Here is a 20209-nt window from a genome sequence, read left to right as displayed (position 1 = left end):
GTTGCGCCGCCCCAAGACGGAGGCGGGCGCTATTGCAGGGTTTGGCCGCCTCGTTTGGGGCGAAGAATGTCAGTTTCAGGCGTCCAGCTGCCGCTGCGGCACCCGATGCGGTGCGGCAGGCTGGGGTACTGCAGGCCTCCTCCTTCTCTTAAGGAGGAGCTGCCTGCAGCCGTGAGATCGCCGCTGGATTCCCCCGGCAAATGAGCCCGGCACCACGGAGAAGTGCCGGGCTCGCGGGAGTCACACACCAATGCCGCGGGGGGGTGGTGCAGGAGTCCGGGGAGGGAGGTGCGGCCAGGCGGCCGCCGGGAAAGCGGCCGGCCGCCCCTCCACCTTTATGCGCCGGCCTGTCCGAGCTGCAAGGCACCGTTTTGCAAACGCTGTTTGCGGCCGCGACGGGCGAGGCGGCCGCAACTGAATTTGGCCATCGGGACGGGTTACCATTGGAACCGGGGCGCTGCGCACACCGATGACGTCATCGGTGCCGGCGCAGCGCTACCGGCTAACGCCGATGTTAGGGACCAACTGAATTTCGGGCGCAAACCACTTTATAGCCAATAAGTGGGCGCAAACGCGACTGAATTTCTAGGCCATTATATTTACTTTTCCAACATTTCCTTAGCTCTGATACTCACCAGTGTCCCATTGCATCCATCACACCACTTCTGCAGCTGTCATTTGTACACCAACAGTACAACAGACCCACAGCACACCTCACTTACCCTGGTGGAGTTCCCCAATGTCGGGAAGCCCACAGCAGAAGTCTAAAAATTGGAAAAAGTCTCTTAACTGCCTGTTAACTGCCTGTTAACAGGCAGTTAAGTGGCTATAATCCTCTTTCCGCTGCTAGGAGTCGGGTCCATGCGCAAATCGGGGACCCGACTCCCGGGAAGATCGCTTGGAAGCAGGTTCGGGATCCGCTCCCATTCTTTTTGACTTTCCCAGCAGTCCCGCCTCCTCAGGGCTGGTAAAATCCAGCCCAGCATGACAAGTTTACATGGGCAATTTTCATGAAATTTGTGAACCCAGGAATTTATAATGGAAACATAAACATAAGGACAGAATACATGACTATGAAATGAGAATTGAATTATGTCTCTGTGTGCTGGTCCAGTTATCCCATAACCTCTCCCAAAGAGGAAACTTGGTAGTGACTCCTCGTGAGCAATGCCATGGGACATTGAGTAGCAATATAATAAAAGTGAAGAAGCACGCCTACTTTTCTGCTGAGGTCTATGCTGGCGTATATTCTCCACACGAGCTTCCTCCCACTCTATTTACTTCATCTCACCCTATCGACATAACCTTCTATTCCTTTCTCCCCCATGTATTTATCTAGTTTTCCCTTAAATACATCTATGCTATTCACCTCAAATACCCCTTGTGGTAGCGAGTTCCACAATCTCCCCACTCTCACCTAGGCCCCACACTCTGGAATTCCCTCCCTAAAGCCCTCCGCCTCTCCACCTCCCTCTCCTTCCTTTAAGACCCTCCTTAAAACACACCTCTTTGACCAAGCTTTTGGTCACCCCTCCTAGTATCTCCTTTAGCTCAGCCTCCATTTTTTTTCCTTAGGCCTCTGTGAAGTGCCTTGGGACGTTTGTTTCTAAAGGCTCTATATAAATGCAAGTTGTTGTTGATCTTCAAATCACTCAGATTTGCGCATTCATGTGTTGCAAATAATGGCTTGTTTCTTTGTGACAGGCCCTAGCCAGAGAGCTGTGCAGAGAACTTCAAAGCAGAAGAACCCGATTGAAAAGAACAAAGATGAAACAGATAAACCGTGAAGGTGTTTCAAAAGAGTCCATCAACAGAGCCCAGTCTGTGGCAGCGTCTATCCTTAATATTTCACAAAGTGACCTGGAAGATCTATTAGATCTCGAGGATGAAGCGGTAAGAAATATTTGTGCACATGTATTCTAGTTTACATTGAGGTAAAATAAGTGTTATGAACAAGTGAATAAAAAATGGAGGAAAATAGTGATTTAAGAAGTTTCCTTCAAGATAAGTACATTTTCTTATGATTGAGAATAGTAGTGTTAATGAAAAGATCAGTTCAAATTTGCATCCAGTAAATAAGTGTTTCTTATAAGTGTTGAATTTGAGGTCATTTTGAGGAATTGCAGCTAACATGTTGTTGTTTACTATTTGCTTATCTCACACTATTTAATTGTAACCTTTCAGCTACAATATTTGTGTGCCTACAAATATCTCATACAAGCGCTCAAAAATCTTGACAAATGGCAGGTTAGCAGATCCTCTTAGGGTGGTCCCAGCTAGAGCATTCACAGGATTAGTCCTTCACAGAACCTTTGTTTTTGTTTCTCAGCCAGTGAACGGTTCAGTTTGATGTCCTGCTCTGGCAGCAGAGCATGGGATCTTGGCAGAATAATAGCTGGCATATTTGTTCTGGATGTCAGTCTTTCATGAATGTCTTTATTCCACAGTGTCTCAAGTGCTGTCTTCCATCAAGGAAGATGAGGATAGATCAATTACTGGCAACTATTTTAATTTTATTATTCTTCATCATAAGAATGTATGTGCTTTGTACACTTTTTTTCATTTTTGAATTACCTAGGAATACCAAAAACATTCCTAGGAGGGAGTGGGAACAACCAAAAATATAAATAAAGGAAAGACTTGCATTTCTACAGCGCCTTTCACAGTCCCAAGATGTCCCAATGCACTTTATAGCCAACAAAGTACTTTTGAAGTGTAGTCACTGTTGTAATGTTGGAAACATGCAGCCAATTTGTGCACAGCAAGGTCCCACAAACAGCAATAAGATAATGATGACCAGATCATCTGTTTTAGTGATGTTAGTTGAGTGATAAATATCAGCCGGGACACTGGGGAGAACTGCCCTGCTCTTCTACGAATAGAGCCGTGGGATCTTTTACGTCCACCTAAGAGGGCAGGCAGGGCCTCGATTTATTCCCTCAGTGCTGCACTGAAGTGTCAGCCTAGATTATGTGCTCAAGTCTCTGGAGTGGGACTTGAACCCATGATCTTCTGACTCAGAGGCGAGAATGCTAATACCCACTGAGCCACGGCTCCTTAAAACCTACCTCTTTGATCAAGCTTTTGGTTATGTGCTTATGTGGCTCGGTGTCAAATTTTGTTTGGTAATGCTCCTGTGATGCACCTTGGGCCGTTTTACTATGTTAAAGGCGCTATATAAATACAAGGGCCTAGAAATTGTATATAGCCACGAAACGGGCAGTGTTAAGGCCTAACGATGTTAAGCTGCGCCACCTCAAAATAGTCTAGATAGCACGAAAAATTCGTGCTCACTCCTCATTAACATGATTATAGTCATGATTTCAGCGCTAAAACTGCTGCTCATTGGCAATTCGCTCAACAGGTGGACCAATAATTCCCAGTCATATGTGGCACAGGTTTTTTTCACTACTTAAAGAGGAGGTGCATTGATGCGACAGCTCCTCATTGTCAAGGCACTTCCAACTGCAGCTGCCACAGGAAGAAGAAGACGAAGGAAGAGTAAGGAGCTCCAAAGCCATGGCAGAGCATCCTCAAAAGGAGAGAGCCAAGAGAGTTTTGGTTGCAGCTCTGGAGGCACTGGTTGTGGCCGTAGAGAGGAGGCAGGCTGTCCTCTTCACAGAGACTGGAAGGAAGCCCTTGCCATACACCTCCCGAACGATGTGGCAGGAGATAGCCGCACGTATGACGGCCAGCACTGTGGTGCCAAGGTCTGCCATCCAGTGCCGAAAGAAGTTTAATGACCTCACATGGGTGGTCAAGGTGAGTGAAGGCTTTAGGAAATGCCAGATCTCACCAGTTGCACCTCAAGCCTCACACACTGCTCAATGCACCATACCCCCATCACTCACCTACCAACAATCTCTACCTATCACCACTCACACCTCACAATCATAGCTTCATTTCACCCTCACAACCTTACCACTGCTGCAACATTCACACCCACATCTCATACCTTGCACACACTGACAGCTATTCAACTATGGAAGGCACATCACACCAAACACATTGCACCACACTCACTCTCACACTTCTCTCTGTCTTGCATGCCAAGGTGACTCACAACTGGCGGGAGCAGCAACAGACAGGTGGGGGGCAGGCCTCAGCCTGTTGCGGGAGAGAGTGCTGCAGATCATTGGGCGGCAGAATGTAGAGGCCGTGGCAACCAACGAGGTTGAAGCCCTTGGGGACAATAACGGTATGGTCATTCCTAATCCTCCTTCTCACTTCCCACTTCCTCCTCATCCAACAATCTCCTCTTACTTTCAAGCTGCTGATGCTGTATGCATGCATATCTGGCTTCCCCCACCCCCGCTCTACCCTCACCATAACCCGACTCTTGTTCCTTTCTGCTTTCAGATAATCAACAACAAGCGCTGGACCAAGCTGTCCCCAAGATGATGCAAGAGAGCGAGGGGGGAGAAGAAGACAACACTGCGTCATTGCATCTGTCACTTGCAGACACAAGCTCAGGAACTGGCACTACGCGTACTTTAGAGGCTAAAGTAGTAGCGGGATCTGCACAGGGTGAGGCACCGGGCACAAGTGGGCTGCAGCAAGGCCGGGGGAAAGAGTAGCTCGGGGGCCAGCTCCCTGGAGGACACGTTCACATGAGAGTTCTACTGCACAGGACTCAGATGAGGACCTCGATGGGGCGGCCTTCAGAAGAAGGGTGATGGGCATGCACACGAACTGATAAGTGCAATGGCAAGCCTGCCATGTCAAGGAGCGGGGAGGGGTTGCCTCCAACATTGCACGGGGCTCCACGCAGAGCTTGGAGCCCAAGATTTCCAGGCTGGAAATGATGGAAGACTCCCGAAAAGATCGTGTCGACCCAGACGTGATGGTGCATGTGGTGGGCGATATCACATCTGCCGTTGCAGCACAGGTGGAAGCGATCCAACATCTTAGTGCTGCAGCAGAAGCACAGACTGCTCTCCTGCAGTCTCAGCTTGATGCCACCCAAGCTCTGATTGTTGCCATCGTGGCTGCATTTACCACAGTCAACCGGGGCTTGCAGGATGTCGCACCAGCCCAGCAATTTGTGCTCCCAACAGGTTGCTAGGAATGCTGAGGCGCCACCCCGGGTGAGCGACAGTGGGTCAGTGGAGCAGGACCCTGCTGTTCTCTCTCAAGGTGACAGCATTCCTATTCCCACCACGGCCACTCCGCCATTGCCCTTGCCGCTGCCTGTCAGCCAGCCAGCCGAGGCAGCTGCCACCCTTGCCAAGGTGGTCCCGTCTGCAGCCGGGCAAGAGCTGCTCGAGATCGTCTTGCAAGGCAATCTGAAGTCTCCCCATGGAAACTCAGTAGTCTTCCACCAGCCATGCTGCAGCCACTGGGGGAACACATTGTGGGAGCACTAGAGTAGGGAAAGACACATGAATGAAGGGCATTGAGGGATTGCACAAGGGTGATTATTTAATATCCTTGCTGTAAATATGTGTGGTGATAGATTTATTAATTTTGTTTGGAATCTTTTGTGGTGTCTCTCATTTCAGCTTTGTGCCCAGGAGGACGCTGTGATATTCCGTGACAGAAGGATGGTATGATGGGGTGTGGTGAGCAATCATCCTCTTCCTCCTCCTCCTCCTCTCCCTCAATCCCTGGTTGGAAGGGCTGCGCCCTCATGATGGCCAGGTTGTGAAGCGTACAGCAGACCACCACGAAATGGGACACCTGCTCCGGCGAGTACTGCTGGACTCCTCCCGCGCAGTCAACACAGCGGAACCATTGCTTCAGTAGCCTGATGGTCTGCTCAGTGATGTTCCTGGTGGAAGCATGGCTCTCATTATGTGAGTGCTGGCCAGGAGTGTTGGGGTTGCGGAGGGGAGTCATGAGCCAGGTGGACAGCGAATAGCTCTTGTCTCCAAGCAGCCACCCTCGAGTTTGCTGTGGTGGCTGGAAGATTGCTGGCACACCAGACTGGTGCAGGATGAAGGCATCATTGCTGCTGCTAGAATAGTGGGCATTGACCATCAGAAATCTCTGGGCGTGGTCCAACTGCACATTAATTGAGTGATGGCCTTTGTGGTTAAGGAAGATCTCGGGGTTACTATGTGGCGCCTGCAAAGCCACGCGTGTGCAGTCAATGGCGCCCTGCACCATGGGGAAGCCCGCTATCCTGGCAAAGCCACATGCACGCTCATCTTGCTTCTCTCTACTCAGAGGGAAGACAACGTAGACCCTTCTGGTGTAGAGAGCCTCTGTGACCTCCCGGATGCAGCTATGGAAGGCGAACTTTGAGATGTTAGCTATATCTCCTGCTACAGACTGGAAGGATCTGCTGGTGAAGAAATTGAGGGCCACGGTGACCTCGATTGCCACTGGGAGATTGTGTTCGCCCTGCTCTCAGGCTGCAGGTCTGGTTGCAGGAGGCAGCAGAGTTCTGTGACCATCCCTTGGTGAAACGTAGCCTCCTAATACACTGCTCCTTGCTTAAATGGATGTAAGAGAAGGGCTCTCGGAAGACCCTAGGTGGGTAAAGCCTCCTGTTGAGAGCCCTCCTACTCCTCCCTCTGCACACATCTTCTCGTCTTCGCTGCCTCCGCTCCCTTGAGCGTGAGGTGGACTGCCAGTACAGCCCTCATGTCTGTGAGCAGGTGTTGTGAACAGAAGCCTTTAAATAATAATGAAGGTGTCTCCACTTGCACCAACATTCCCTTTACCGTAGAACCTTGAAAGAAGTTAATAAAGCTGGTGGAGTTGCAGAAAGTTGCACAGAGCCAGTCAAACTGCAGAAACATGTCATAGTCATAGAGTTATACAACACAGAAAGAGGCCCTTCGGCCCATCGTGTGCGCGCCGGTCATCAAGCCCTGTCTATTCTAATCCCATTTTCCAGCACTTGGTCCGTAGCTTTGTATGCTATGGCGTTTCAAGTGCTCATCTAAATGCTTCTTGAATGTTGTGAGGGTTCCTGCTTCTACCATCCTTTCAGGCAGTGAGTTCCAGATTCCAACCAGCCTCTGGGTGAAAAGGTTTCCCCTCAAATCCCCTCTAAACCTCCTGCCCCTTATCTTGAAACGATGCCCCCTGATTATTGACCCCTCTACTAAGGGGAAAGGTTCCTTTCTATCTACCCTATCTATGCCCCTCATAATTTTGTACACCTCAATCGGGTCCCCCCTCAGCCTTCTCTGCTCTGAGGAAAACAACCCCAGCCTGTCCAGTTTCTCTTCATAGCTGAAGCGCTCCAGCCCAGGTAACATCCTGGTGAATCTCCTCTGCACCCTCTCCAATGCAATTACATTCTTCCTATAGTGTGGCGACCAGAACTGCACACAGTATTCCAGCTGTGGCCTAACTAGCGTTTTGTACAGTTTCATCATAATCTCCCTGCTCTTATATTCTATGTCTCGGCTAATGAAGGCAAGTATCCCATATGCCTTTTTAACCACCTTATCTACCTGTCCTGCTGCCTTCAGGGATCTATGTACATGCACACCAAGGTCCCTCTGATCCTCTGTCCTTCCTAGGGTCCTACCACCATTCATTGTGTATTCCCTTGCCTTGTTAGTCCTCCCAAAATGCATCACCTCACACTTTTCAGGGTTAAATTCCATTTGCCACTGTTCTGCCCATCTAACCAACCCATCTATATCGTCCTGTAGCCTGAGGCTTCCCTCCTCGCTATTTACCACTCCACCAATTTTAATGTCATCTGCGAACTTACTGATCATACCTCCTACATTCATATCTAAATCATTAATGTACACTACAAACAGCAAAGGACCCAGCACCGACCCCTGCGGTACACCACTGGACACAGGCTTCCAGTCACAAAAACAACCTTCGACCATCACCCTCTGCCTCCTGCCACTAAGCCAATTTTGGATCCAATGTGCCAAATTGCCCTGGATCCCATGGGCTCTTATCTTCTTGACCAGTCTCCCATGTGGGACTTTGTCAAAAGCCTTATTGAAGTCCATGTAGACTACATCAACTAGACTACCCTCATCTACACACCTAGTCACCCCCTTGAAAAATTCAATCAAATTGGTTAGACATGATCTCCCCCTGACAAAGCCATGCTGACTAGCCTTGATTAATCCTTGCCTTTCCAAGTGGAGACTAATTCTGTCCCTCAGAATTTTTTCCAATAATTTCCCTACCACTGATGTTAGGCTCACTGGCCTGTAATTCCCTGGTTTATCCCTACTACCCTTCTTGAATAATGGTACTACGTTAGCTGTCCTGCAGTCCTCTGGCACCTCCCCTGTGGCCAGAGAGGTTCTGAAAATTTGTGTCAGAGCCCCTGCAATCTCCTCCCTTGCCTCACACAGCAGCCTGGGATACATCTCGTCTGGGCCTGGGGATTTATCCACATTTAAGCCCACTAAAGCCGCTAGCACCTGATGCGCTATTAATTACTCATAAAAGACGGAGAGTTAGGAGAGTAACTAAAAGGCTTTTATTAACAAAGAACAGAGCATGCCTCTCGTGGTTGACGGGTTTCCAAGAAGGCAGGGGGCTGCAGAGCAGTCACCTTTATACCTGGGCATGTGGGTGGAGCCAGGGGCGGAGCCAGCTGAGGCATGCATAGATACAACAGTGTGCAACAACAACAACGGTGAACAACAATAACAGTGGTTTACCACATTCACCCCTTGTTTAAAATTGAGTCCGGCGGGGTGAAGTGTACTAAAGGTTCGTGTAAGTGAGTCTATCAGGTGGCCTTGTATGCCGTCCTGATCGTCGTGGTGGCGGCGGTGATGGTGCAGCATCCAACGTTGAATCTGGCGTCTCATTGAGTGGTTGGGTGGTCAATGACGGGTCCTGGGGCTGCGGCATGCCGTCTACAGGGGTTGGGTTGTGGGTCGTGGTGGATGGCAATGGTAGTGTTTCAGGGGCACCCGAAGGTGCGAGGTCTCGTATGGAGACTGTGTCCTCCCACCCGTCCGGGTACGCCACGTAAGCATACTGGGGGTTGGCGTGGAGGAGGCTCACCCTCTCGACCAGGGGGTCCGTTTTATGGGACCTCACGTGCTTCCGCAGTAGGACGGGTCCTGGAGACGTCAGCCATGTCGGTAGCGAGGTCCCCGATGTGGACTTCCTGGGGAAAGTGAACATTTTTTCATGGGGGGTGGCATTGGTGGCCGTACAAAGCAGTGACCGAATGGAGTGGAGCGCCACAGGGAGGACCTCCTGCCAGCGAGAGGTCGGAAGGCCCTTAGATTTTAAGTTTAAGAGGACGGCCTTCCGAACCGTCGCGTTCTCTCTTTCCACCTGGCCGTTCCCCCGGGGGTTGTAGCTGGTGGTTCTGCTTGTAGCAATACCTCTCGTGAGCAGGCACTGATGGAGTTCGTCGCTCATAAAGGATGAGCCCCGGTCGCTATGGATATAGCTAGGGAAGCCGAACAAGGCGAAAAGGTCATTAATGACCGTGGTACTGGTCATGTCTGGGCAAGGGATGGCAAACGGGAAATGGGAGTACTGATCAATTATGTTGAGGAAGTACACGTTGCAGTCAGAGGAGGGGAGGGGCCCTTTAAAATCGACGCTCAGGCGCTCAAAGGGGCGAGTGGCCTTGATCAGGCTTGCTCTGTCTGGCGTATAAAAATGCGGTTTGCACTCGGCACAGATTTGGCAGTTCCTGGTCATGGTCCTGACCTCCTCGATGGCGTAGGGCAGGTTACGGGATTTGATGAAATGGAAGAACCTGGTGACCCCCGGGTGGCAGAGGTCATTGTGGAGGGTCTGCAGTCTATCAACCTGCGCGTTGGCGCATGTACCACGTGATAGGGCATCTGGGGGCTCATTGAGTTTCCCGGGCCGGTACAAGATATCGTAATTGTAGGTGGAGAGTTCAATTCTCCACCTCAAGATCTTGTCGTTCTTGATTTTGCCCCTCTGCTTATTGTTAAACATAAAAGCTACTGAACGCTGGTCAGTGAGCAGGGTAAATCGTTTTCCGGCCAGGTAATGCCTCCAGTGTCGCACCGCTTCCACAATAGCCTGGGCCTCCTTTTCGACAGAGGAGTGTCGAATCTCGGGGCCCTGGAGGGTCCTTGAGAAAAAGGCCACGGGTCTCCCCGCCTGGTTAAGGGTTGCAGCTAGGGCGAAGTCGGATGCGTCGCTCTCCACTTGGAAAGGGATGGACTCATCCACTGCGTGCATTGTGGCCTTCGCAATATCTCTTTTTATGAGAGTGAAGGCTGCACATGCCTCTGCTGTCAGGGGGAAGGAGGTGGACTTGATGAGGGGTCTGGCTTTGTCCGCATAGTTGGGCACCCACTGAGCATAGTAAGAGAAAAACCCTAGGCGTCTCTTCAGTGCTTTTTGGCAGTGGGGGAGGGGGAGCTCCATAAGGGGGCGCATTCTGTCGGGGTCGGGGCCGATGACTCCGTTCTCCACTACGCAGCCAAGAATGGCGAGGCGCGTGGTGCGAAACATACATTTGTCCTTGTTGTATGTTAGATTCAGCCGCTGGGCTGTACGGAGGAATTTCTCTAGGTTAACGTCATGGTCCTGCTGGTCGTGGCCGCAGATGGTGACGTTGTCTAGATAGGGGAAGGTGGCCTGCAGCGCGTTCTGGTCAACCATTCGGTCCATCTCCCTTTGGAAGACCGAAACCCCGTTGGTGACGCCGAAGGGGACTCGGAGGAAGTGGTAGAGACGACCGTCAGCTTCAAAAGCTGTGTACTGGCGGTCCTCAGCCCTGATGGGGAGCTGGTGGTATGCCGACTTCAGATCAATCGTCGAGAACACCCGGTATTGTGCTATCTGATTGACCATGTCAGATATGCGGGGGAGTGGGTATGCATCTAACTGGGTGTAGCGATTGATCGTCTGGCTGTAGTCAATAACTAGGCGCTGTTTTTCGCCAGTCTTCACTACCACCACTTGTGCTCGCCATGGGCTAGTGCTACCCTCAATAATCCCTTCCTTCAGGAGTCTTGCTACTTCGGATTTAATGAAGCTCCTATCCCCGGCACTGTACCACCTGCTTTTGGTAGCGATGGGCTTACAGTCGCGGGTGAGGTTAGCGAACAAGGGGGGGGGGGACTTTAAGCGTGGAGAGGCTGCAAATGGTGCATGGCGGGCGATTTAAAAGCTGCTGGCTGCAGACTGTGAGTGGGGGGAGGGGTCCGCCGTACGCTAATGTGACACTTTTAAGGTGGCACTGAAAATCCAACCCCAGTAGAACGGCAGCGCAGAGATGGGGCAGGACAGGAAGTTTAAAATTTTTGTATTCTGTGCCCCTTACTGAAAGGGTCACTACACAGTAGCCACCGACGTCTGCTGAATGGGATTTGGAAGCCATAGAGATCCGATGGCGCGTTGGCAGGACCGGGAGAGAGTAACTGCGCACCGTGTCGGGGTGGATAAAGCTCTCCGTGCTCCCGCTGTCGAAAAGGCAGGTAGTGGCACGGCCGTTTACCATAATGTCCATCATGGACCTGGACAGTTGGTGAGGGAGAGATTGGTCCAGCGTCACGGAGGCCAGCGTATGGTCGAGCGAGTCGCTGTAGTCGTCAGACGAGGCGGTGGTTGAGTCCGGGTCACCCGCGATTGGAGTTGGAGGCGTCCAAGATGGCGGACAAAATGGCTGCGCCCATGATCCCGATCCGCACGCGGCTGGAGGTGTCCAAGATGGCTGCCCCCACGGTTCACACGCGGCGCTGCTGGCGTTAGCGGTTTTACCTTTGCAGGCGCTGACGTAGTGTCCTTTCTTCCCGCAGCCAGAGCAGGTAGCGTTTTTCGCCGGACAGCGTGCTCTGGGGTGTTTTGCCTGGCCACAAAAGTAACATTTCGGGCCCTTGGACATCGCTGCAGCAGTTGGTGCCGGGGGTGGCGGTCCCATGACCCAAGGTTGCGGCGTCCACGGTGCGGAGCGGTTAGGGGAGAATGCGTCCATATTCCGGTGGGCCGCGTCTAGCGAGAGCGCGAGGGACACTGCCTTTTTCAGGTCGATTTCGCCCTTATCCAGCAGTCTCTGCCGGGAGTAGTCGGACTTGAGGCCCGCAACGAAAGCATCTCAGATAAGTCCCTCCGTGTGTGTCGCGGCCGATACCTCTTTACAATCGCAGGCTCGGCCGAGTATCTGTAGTGCCCGTAGGAATGCTTCCACCGATTCCCCGGACTGCTGTTTGCGGGATCTCAGGAGGTGTCTGGCATAAACCGTATTTACCGGGCGTGTGTATTGTCCTTTTAGCAGATCGATAGCCGCCGCGTAGGTAGTCGCGTCCTGGATGAGCGTGTAGACTTGGTGGCCCACCTTGGAGGCCAGGATTTTTAGTTTGTTTCCCTCTAGTGTCACGGCTGAGGCTTCCAGGTAAGCTTCGAAGCAACGCAGCCATTGTGCGAACTTGGTAGACGAACCCGCCTCTTGAGGGTCTAGGTCCAGGCATGTTGGTCTGAGGGCATGCAGCAGCGCCTGCTGCTCAGCGTTTGGTGCCGTCGTTTGCTGCAGCGCCTGCTGCTCAGCGTTTGGTGCCGACATTTTGTTTTTGTTAATAAAATTGATGCGCTATTAATTACTCATAAAAGACGGATGTAAAAAGTCACACAACACCAGGTTATAGTCCAACAGCTTTATTTGAAATCACAAGCTTTCGGAGCGCTGCTCCTTCTTCAGGTGAAGTGGAGAAATGCATAAAGACACAGCTTATATAGTCAGAGAATCATGTCAGATGTTTACAGGTAACCTTTCCAACTGCCATTAATCACACCTCGGCAGAGAGATAATCACAGCAGTCAAAGGTGTGAATGGTGTCCAAACAGGTCAGTCAGGGAAACATTACATCAAAGAACAATGAGGTGGGGTCACAAGGGGTCAAATATTGCAGATGCTGGGGTCTGTATGAAAAACAAAAAAACAGACAAAAAACTTTTTTTTTTTTTGTCTGGAAATCACAGCAGGTCCGGCCGCATCCGTGTAGAGAGAACAAGCCAATGTCGACTCGAGTCTGGATGACCCTGCATCAGGTGGGGTTACATGTAGCGTGACATGAACCCAAGATCTCTGTTGAGGCCGTCCTCATGGGTGCGGAACTTGGCTATCAGTTTCTGCTCGATGATTTTGCGTTGTCGTGTGTCTCGAAGGCCACCTTGGAGAATGCTTACCCGAAGATCGGAGGCTGAATGTCCTTGACTGCTGAAGTGTTCCCCGACTGGGAGGGAACACTCCTGCCTGGTGATTGTTGCGCGGTGTCCGTTCATCCGTTGTCGCAGTGTCTGCATGGTCTCGCCGATGTACCATGCTCCGGGGCATCCTTTCCTGCAACGTATGAGGTAGACAACGTTGGCCGAGTCACATGAGTATGTACCATGTACCTGGTGGGTGGTGTCCTCACGTGTGATGATGGTATCTGTGTTGATGATCTGGCATGTCTTGCAGAGGTTGCTGTGGCAGGGTTGTGTGGTGTCGTGGTCGCTGTTCTCCTGAAAGCTGGGTAATTTGCTGCGAAGGATGGTCTGTTTGAGGTTAGGCGGCTGTTTGAAAGCGAGTAGTGGAGGCGTGGGGATGGCCTTAGCGAGGTGTTCGTCGTCATCGATGACATGTTGAAGGCTGCGAAGAACATGGCGTAGTTTCTCCGCTCCGGGGAAGTACTGGACGACGAAGGGTACTCTGTTGGTTGTGTCCCGTGTTTGTCTTCTGAGGAGGTCTATGCGATTTTTCGCTGTGGCCCGTCGGAACTGTCGATCGACGAGTCGAGCGTCATATCCCGTTCTTACAAGGGCGTCTTTCAGTGTCTGTAGGTGTCCATCACGTTCATCCTCGTCTGAGCAGATCCTGTGTATTCGCAGGGCTTGTCCATAGGGGATGGCTTCTTTAACGTGGTTAGGGTGGAAGCTGGAGAAGTGAAGCATCGTGAGGTTGTCCGTGGGCTTGCGGTAGAGTGAAGTGCTGAGGTGTCCGTCTTTGATGGAGATTCGTGTGTCCAGGAATGAGATTGATTCTGAGGAGTAGTCCATGGTGAGTTTGATGGTGGGATGGAACTTGTTGATGTTATCGTGTAGTCTTGTGATTTCAAATAAAGCTGTTGGACTATAACCTGGTGTTGTGTGACTTTTTACATTTGTCCACCCCAGTCCAACTCCGGCATCTCCACACCATAAAAGACGGAGAGTTAGGAGAGTAACTAAAAGGCTTTTATTAACAAAGAACAGAGCATGCCTCTCGTGGTTGACGGGTTTCCAAGAAGGCAGGGGGCTGCAGAGCAGTCACCTTTATACCTGGGCATGTGGGTGGAGCCAGGGGCGGAGCCAGCTGAGGCATGCATAGATACAACAGTGTGCAACAACAACAACGGTGAACAACAATAACAGTGGTTTACCACAGCACCTCCTTCTATCTCAATACTAATTTGTTCAAGTATATCACAATCCCCCTGCCTGATTTCTATGCCTACATTGTCCTTCTCCATTGTGAACACAGATGAAAAATATTCATTTAAAACCTCACCTACATCTTACGGCTCTACACAAAGATTGCCACTTTGGTCCCTAAGGGGCCCTACTCTTTCCTTGGTTATCCTCTTGTCCTTAATATACTTATAAAACACCTTGGGATTTTCCTTTATTTTGCCCGCCAGTGTTTTTTCATGCCCCCTCTTCGCTCTCCTAATTTCTTTTTTAAGTACCCCCCTGCACTTTCTATACTCTTCTAGGGCTTCCACTGTTTTTAGTCCTTTGTATCTGCCAAAAGCCTCCCTTTTTTTCCTAATCCATTCTTGTATATCCTTTGACATCCAGGGTTCCTTGGGCTTGTTGGTCCCACCCTTGACCTTTACAGGAACATGTTGACATTGTACTCTCTCTATTTCCTTTCTGAAAGACTCCCACTGCTCTGATGTGGATTTTCCTACAAGTATCTGATCCCAGTCCACTTTGGCCAGATCCTGCGTTATCATATTAAAATCGGCCTTCCCCCGGCTTTCCGGTCCATCTTTGTCCTTTTCCATGACTATCTTAAATCTCACCGAATTATGGTCACTGTCACCAAAATGCTCTCCGACTGACACTTCTACCACTTGCCCGGGTACATTCCCTAGAATTAGGTCCAGTACCGTCCCCTCTCTTGTAGGGTACATTGGTGGCTCAAAAAGCTCTCCTGGATGCACTTTAAGAATACCGCACTCTCTATGCCTTTCATACTCTGACTATCCCGGTTAATATTGGGGAAGTTGAAATTCCCTACTATTATTACCCTATTATTTCTACACTTCTCTGAGATTTGCCTACATATCTGTTCCTCTATCTCCCCCTGACTGTTTGGGGGCCTATAGTACACTCCCAGCAAAGTGCTTGCCCCCTTTTTGTTTTTAATTTCTACCCATATGGCCTCATTAGAGGAACCTGCTAGGATGATATCCCTCCTTACAGCAGGAATTGACTCCTTGATTGATATTGCGACACCCCCTCCTCTTTTACACCACCCTCTGTCTCGCCTGAAGATTCTATACCCCGGAATATTGAGCTGCCAGTCCTGCCCCTCCCTCAACCATGTCTCTGTGATACTCGCAAGACTCCTTGCATTAAAATAAATTCCATCCAGTCTTGCCATTTTCCCTTGTGCCATTACATATTTGCTCTGCCTTCCAGGCTGACTTGTTTTTTCCTCTATATTTGGCTGTGCATCACCCCCTACTATAGCTCCACTCCGTATCCCATCCCCCTGCCAAGTTAGTTTAAACCCCACCCCCCCCCCCCCCCCCGCAACAGCACCAGCAAACCTCCCCGCAAGGATGTTGGTCCCGTTCCGGTTCAAGTGCAACCCGTCCGACTTGCACAGGTCCCACCTTCCCCAGAAGCAGACTCAGTGATCCAGGAAACTAAAGCCCTCCCTCCTGCACCAACTCTTTAGCCACGCATTCATCTGCTCTATCCTCCTATTCCTATACTCACTAGCATGTGGCACTGGGAGTAATCCAGAGATTACAACCTTTGAGGTCCTGCTTTTTAATCTGCTACCTAGCTCCCTAAATTCTGTTGCAGGACCTCATCCCTCTTTCTACCTATGTCGTTGGTACCAATGTGAACCACAACCTCTGACTGTTCGCCCTCCCCCTTCAGAATGCCCTGCAGCCGTTCAGTGACATCCTTGACCCTGGCACCATCCTGGAGTCACGTCTGCGGCCACAAACACGTCTATCTGTTCCCCTTACGATAGAATCCCCTATCACTATTGCTTTCCCACTCTTTTTCCTCCCCTCCTGTGCAACTGAGCCACTCGTAGTGCCACGGACTTGGCTCTTGCTGCATTCCCCTGAGAAACCATCTCCCCCAGCAGTATCCAAAACGGAAAATCTGTCGGAGAGGGAGATGGACCCAGGGGACACCTGCACTACCTTCCTAGTTCTTTTCCTCTGTCTGGCAGTCACCCATTTCCTATCTGCCTGTGCACTCTTTACCTACGGTGTGACCACCTCGTTAAACGTGCTATCCACAAAGATCTCAGCTTCGCAGATGCTCCACAGTGACTCCAGCCGCAGCTCCAGCTCCAAAACGCGGATTTCAAATAGCTGCAGCTGGAGACACTTCCTGCACATGTGTTCGCCCTGGACTCCGAAAGTGTCCCTGACTTCCCACATAGCACAGGAGGAGCATTCCACGGTGCCGAGCTGCACTGCCATGTCCTACCCTTAATTTTTTTCCTTTAAATTAAAGAATATTAAATACACTAGGGACCTTACTTCCCTTTAAACACTACTTACTCTAAACTGGAGACCTTACTTTTACTTTAACGACTGGACTGTAGAAATACTCACCAGATCCTACTTACCAATCAGCTTCTTCCCTGGTTGTGACGTCAATTTAGCAATTTCGCAGTTGTTGTTGTTTGACTGCTCCCGCTCTCGGCCTCTTTCCTTGGTAAGAACCAATTCCTACAGGGTGAAAAGTTAGGAAAAACAAAGGCGAAGCAAGGGAGCTCCTTCCACTCCTCACCCAACTCGCAGCACTCTGTTCAAACCTCTGTCAGGTGCAAGTGATTGCTGATGATCCCTTTAAATACTGCTGCTGGAGCCTCATTCTGCTTGTCAACACTTGCTCAGTGCGTTGTAGTTAAGGCATGCCGGTAAGTGGAGCGGTGAAGTCCGAACTTGCAGATCGGGGGTCAAGTGAGCATTGCATACTCACTGATGTCACGATCTGCTTCATTTTAATGATTTTTGCGATCGCTGCTATTGGCCGTGGGACTCACTGCCAGTTTGCGGAAGAAAGGCAGCCGTAATTTTTTCATCCGATTATGGCGTTAACAGGTGGCGATAAACCACCCAATTTCTAGGCCAAGGTGTTTTGTTGTTGATTTGTTGTTTATGGCCTATTTTGGCGAGGTTGCCACTGCGTATTCCACTGGTGTTGCTATGTGCTGGATGGCAGCTTGAAGTTCAGACAATCGCTGGTTCAATCTAACCATATCACCTTCCACTGTTATGTATACACCCACATACCGTGTGTGAGAAACATGCTGCTCCTCTGCCTGGTTACCCGCTGGCTCCTCTTTAATATCCTTTGGCCTTTATTGCAAGAGTAAGGAAGTCTTGCTGCATTTATATAGGGTTTGAAATTGGGTGGTTTATCACCACCCATTAACGCCATAATCGGGTGTTATGTAAGGGAATCAAGGGATATGGGGATCAGGCGGGAAAGTGGAGTTGAGGTAGAAGATTTGTGAATTGCGGAGCAAGCTTGAGGGGCCGTTTGGCCTATTCCTGCTCCTATTTCTTATATTCTTGTGTTCTTATCCAATATCGCCATCCCTTCATCACCAATACTCTGTGTCTCACCCTGTTCCTTCTCTCAACCTTACGGGGCTTTTCTTCATGGATCTGTGCATCTGGTAGTGTCTGATTGAACTGCTGAATCTCTTGGTGCCTGATTGAAATGCTGATTATGTTTGTGCTGTGGCAGGTAGTGTTCTTTAGATGTACCTTGTAGAGCACTGGGTTCCCCTTGCTCTGAAGAGCAGATGGAACATTATGAATGCATAAGCACTCTTGACCATCTGTGCCACAGCAAGACCTAAGACAAGAGAAGGGAAAAAACTCCTTTTTTTTTAATAAGAGTCTCCTGTAAAACAGCACCAGAGGCATAAGTGTCTTGATGAGTCTTTTGCACTGTTGAACTAACTCCTGTGATGTGCTATGTAATATCCTTGATTTTGTAGCAGTAGATTTAATGTGAGCAAATTTTCCCAGGGTAAGAGTGAGCAAATTTTTCTTGTTTCATTTCCTGTAGTGACTTTCTTTTATTGTAATACAATTTCAGCTTTTCAGGTGCACAATTCATCTTTCATCATTTTCTACTTTAAATCCTTTACACAGATGGTACCGGAACTGGGAGATTACAGCTACTGGGAAAGATTGAACAGATTGGGGCTTTTTTCTTTATAAAAGAGGAGACTTAGAGTTGACCTGATAGAGGTCTTCAAAATTATGGGTTGGACAGGGTAGATGTGGAAAGAATGGGCTGAATCTTAACTGGCAAAACAGGTGGGTTGGGGTCGTGTCAGAGGTTAAAATGCAAAAAAACTGAAACAAGGAACCCAAACCGCCTCAAACCCGTCCACTTCCAGTTTTAACGGAGCCGGGACGATGGGCATGCGACAAATACGCTCGCGGGTGGCGGTTTGGTCATTTAATTATAATGAGGCTGCCTGCCTTCATTTTAACAGTCATCCTATTTTTAGCTCACGTCGCCCAGGATTCCTAGGCCTCAGGAAACCCCGCAAGTGAAAGGAGGCGAGTAAGGCTGAATCCATGAGGTAAGTGCCTTTACAGCACTGCTTGTGGGCCAGGAGGAGCAGGAGGGTATTCTCCCAACAAGCTACCCAGTAAAGAGCTCCCCACCGCCCCCGGGGATCTGTCTGCACCCCCCTCCCCCCCCCCCCCAAAACCATCGGACCCCTCTCGACCACCATCTCCACCCCCGCCCCGACCAACATCAGATCTCCCCCCCCCCCTCCCGACCGCCATCTGCTCACCGCGGCCGCCATCTGCTCCCCCCTCCCCCCCAAAACCATCGGACCCCTCGACCACCATCTCCACCCCCACCCGCCCCAACCAACATCAGATCTCCCCCCCCCCCGACCGCCATCTGCTCCCCGCGGCCGCCATCTGTTCCCCCCCTCCCCCCAAAACCATCGGACCCCTCGACCACCATCTCCACCCCCCCCCCCTGCCCCGACCAACATCAGATCTCCCCCCCCCCCCCCGACTGCCATCTGCTCCCCGCGGCCGCCATCTGCTCCCCCCTCCCCCCAAAACCATTGGACCCCTCCCGACCACCATCTCAACCCACCCCACCCCCCCCGACCACCATCGGACCCCCCCAACCCCGACCTCCATCGGACAGCCCCCCCACCCCCGACCAACATCAGATCCCTCCCCGACCAACATCAGAACCCCCCCTCGACCAACATCAGAACCCCCCCTCGACCAACATCAGACCCCTCCCCCCTCCCGACCAACATCAGACCCCCTCCCCGACCAACAACAGACATCCAACCACCATCTGCTCCCCCCTCCCCCCAAAACCATCAGACCCCTCTCAACCACCATCTCCATCCCCCTGACCACCATCGGACACCCCCCCCCCCCCCCATATCAACCCCGACCTTCATCGGACAGCCCCCCCCACCCCTGACCAATATCAGATCCCCCCCCCGACCAAGATCAGACCCCTCCCCCCTCTCAACCAACATCAGACCCTTCCCCGACCAACAACAGACCCCCAACAGCCATCTGCTCCCCCCAACCGCCATCTGCTCCACCCGACCGCCATCGGACCCCCCCACCCCGCGCAATTGGGACCCCTTCCGGCGATCTCCCTGCCCCCACCCCCCCCACAATCTCTAACACCCCCCACTAGACCTATCTGATCTCCTCGGCAGCAGCCTTGTGCAATATAAATACAGGAAGGTTACTAATAAATTCAGTGGAGGAATAAGGAGAAATTTCTTTACTCGGAGAGCAGTTTGAATGTGGAACTTGCTACCACAGGTAGTAGTTGAGACAAATAGCGTAGATGCTTTCAAAATGAAACTAGATGAGTACATCAGGGAAAAGGGAATAGAAAGATATGCTGTAAGGCTGAGATGAGGCAGATGGACTAGGAGGAGACTCATGTGAAGTATAAACACCAGCACAGACGAGTTGGGCTGAATGGCCTGTTTCTGTGTTGTATACTCTAACTATGAACTGAACAAATAAGAATAACCAATTTTAATAAAGTACAAAAAAAATTAACATCAAGCTATCTT

At 50.8% G+C, this 20209-nt stretch overlaps 1 protein-coding gene across 1 annotated transcript in view; it reads left to right on the top strand.

The window, feature by feature from the left end:
- Window positions 1–20209, top strand: part of cntln (centlein, centrosomal protein) — a 477268-nt gene that overhangs the window by 417780 nt on the left and 39279 nt on the right. The window contains exon 25 of the mRNA XM_085991655.1: window positions 1705–1893. Within this exon, the coding sequence (XP_085847781.1) occupies window positions 1705–1893 (189 nt within the window). The remainder of the gene's footprint in view (window positions 1–1704; window positions 1894–20209) is intronic.

Source organism: Somniosus microcephalus, chromosome 1, assembly GCF_052327205.1.
Source record: "Somniosus microcephalus isolate GS21.2 chromosome 1, FLI_Smic_1.0, whole genome shotgun sequence".
Classification (NCBI taxonomy): domain Eukaryota; kingdom Metazoa; phylum Chordata; class Chondrichthyes; order Squaliformes; family Somniosidae; genus Somniosus; species Somniosus microcephalus.
This window is presented reverse-complemented; position numbering and strand designations above follow the sequence as displayed.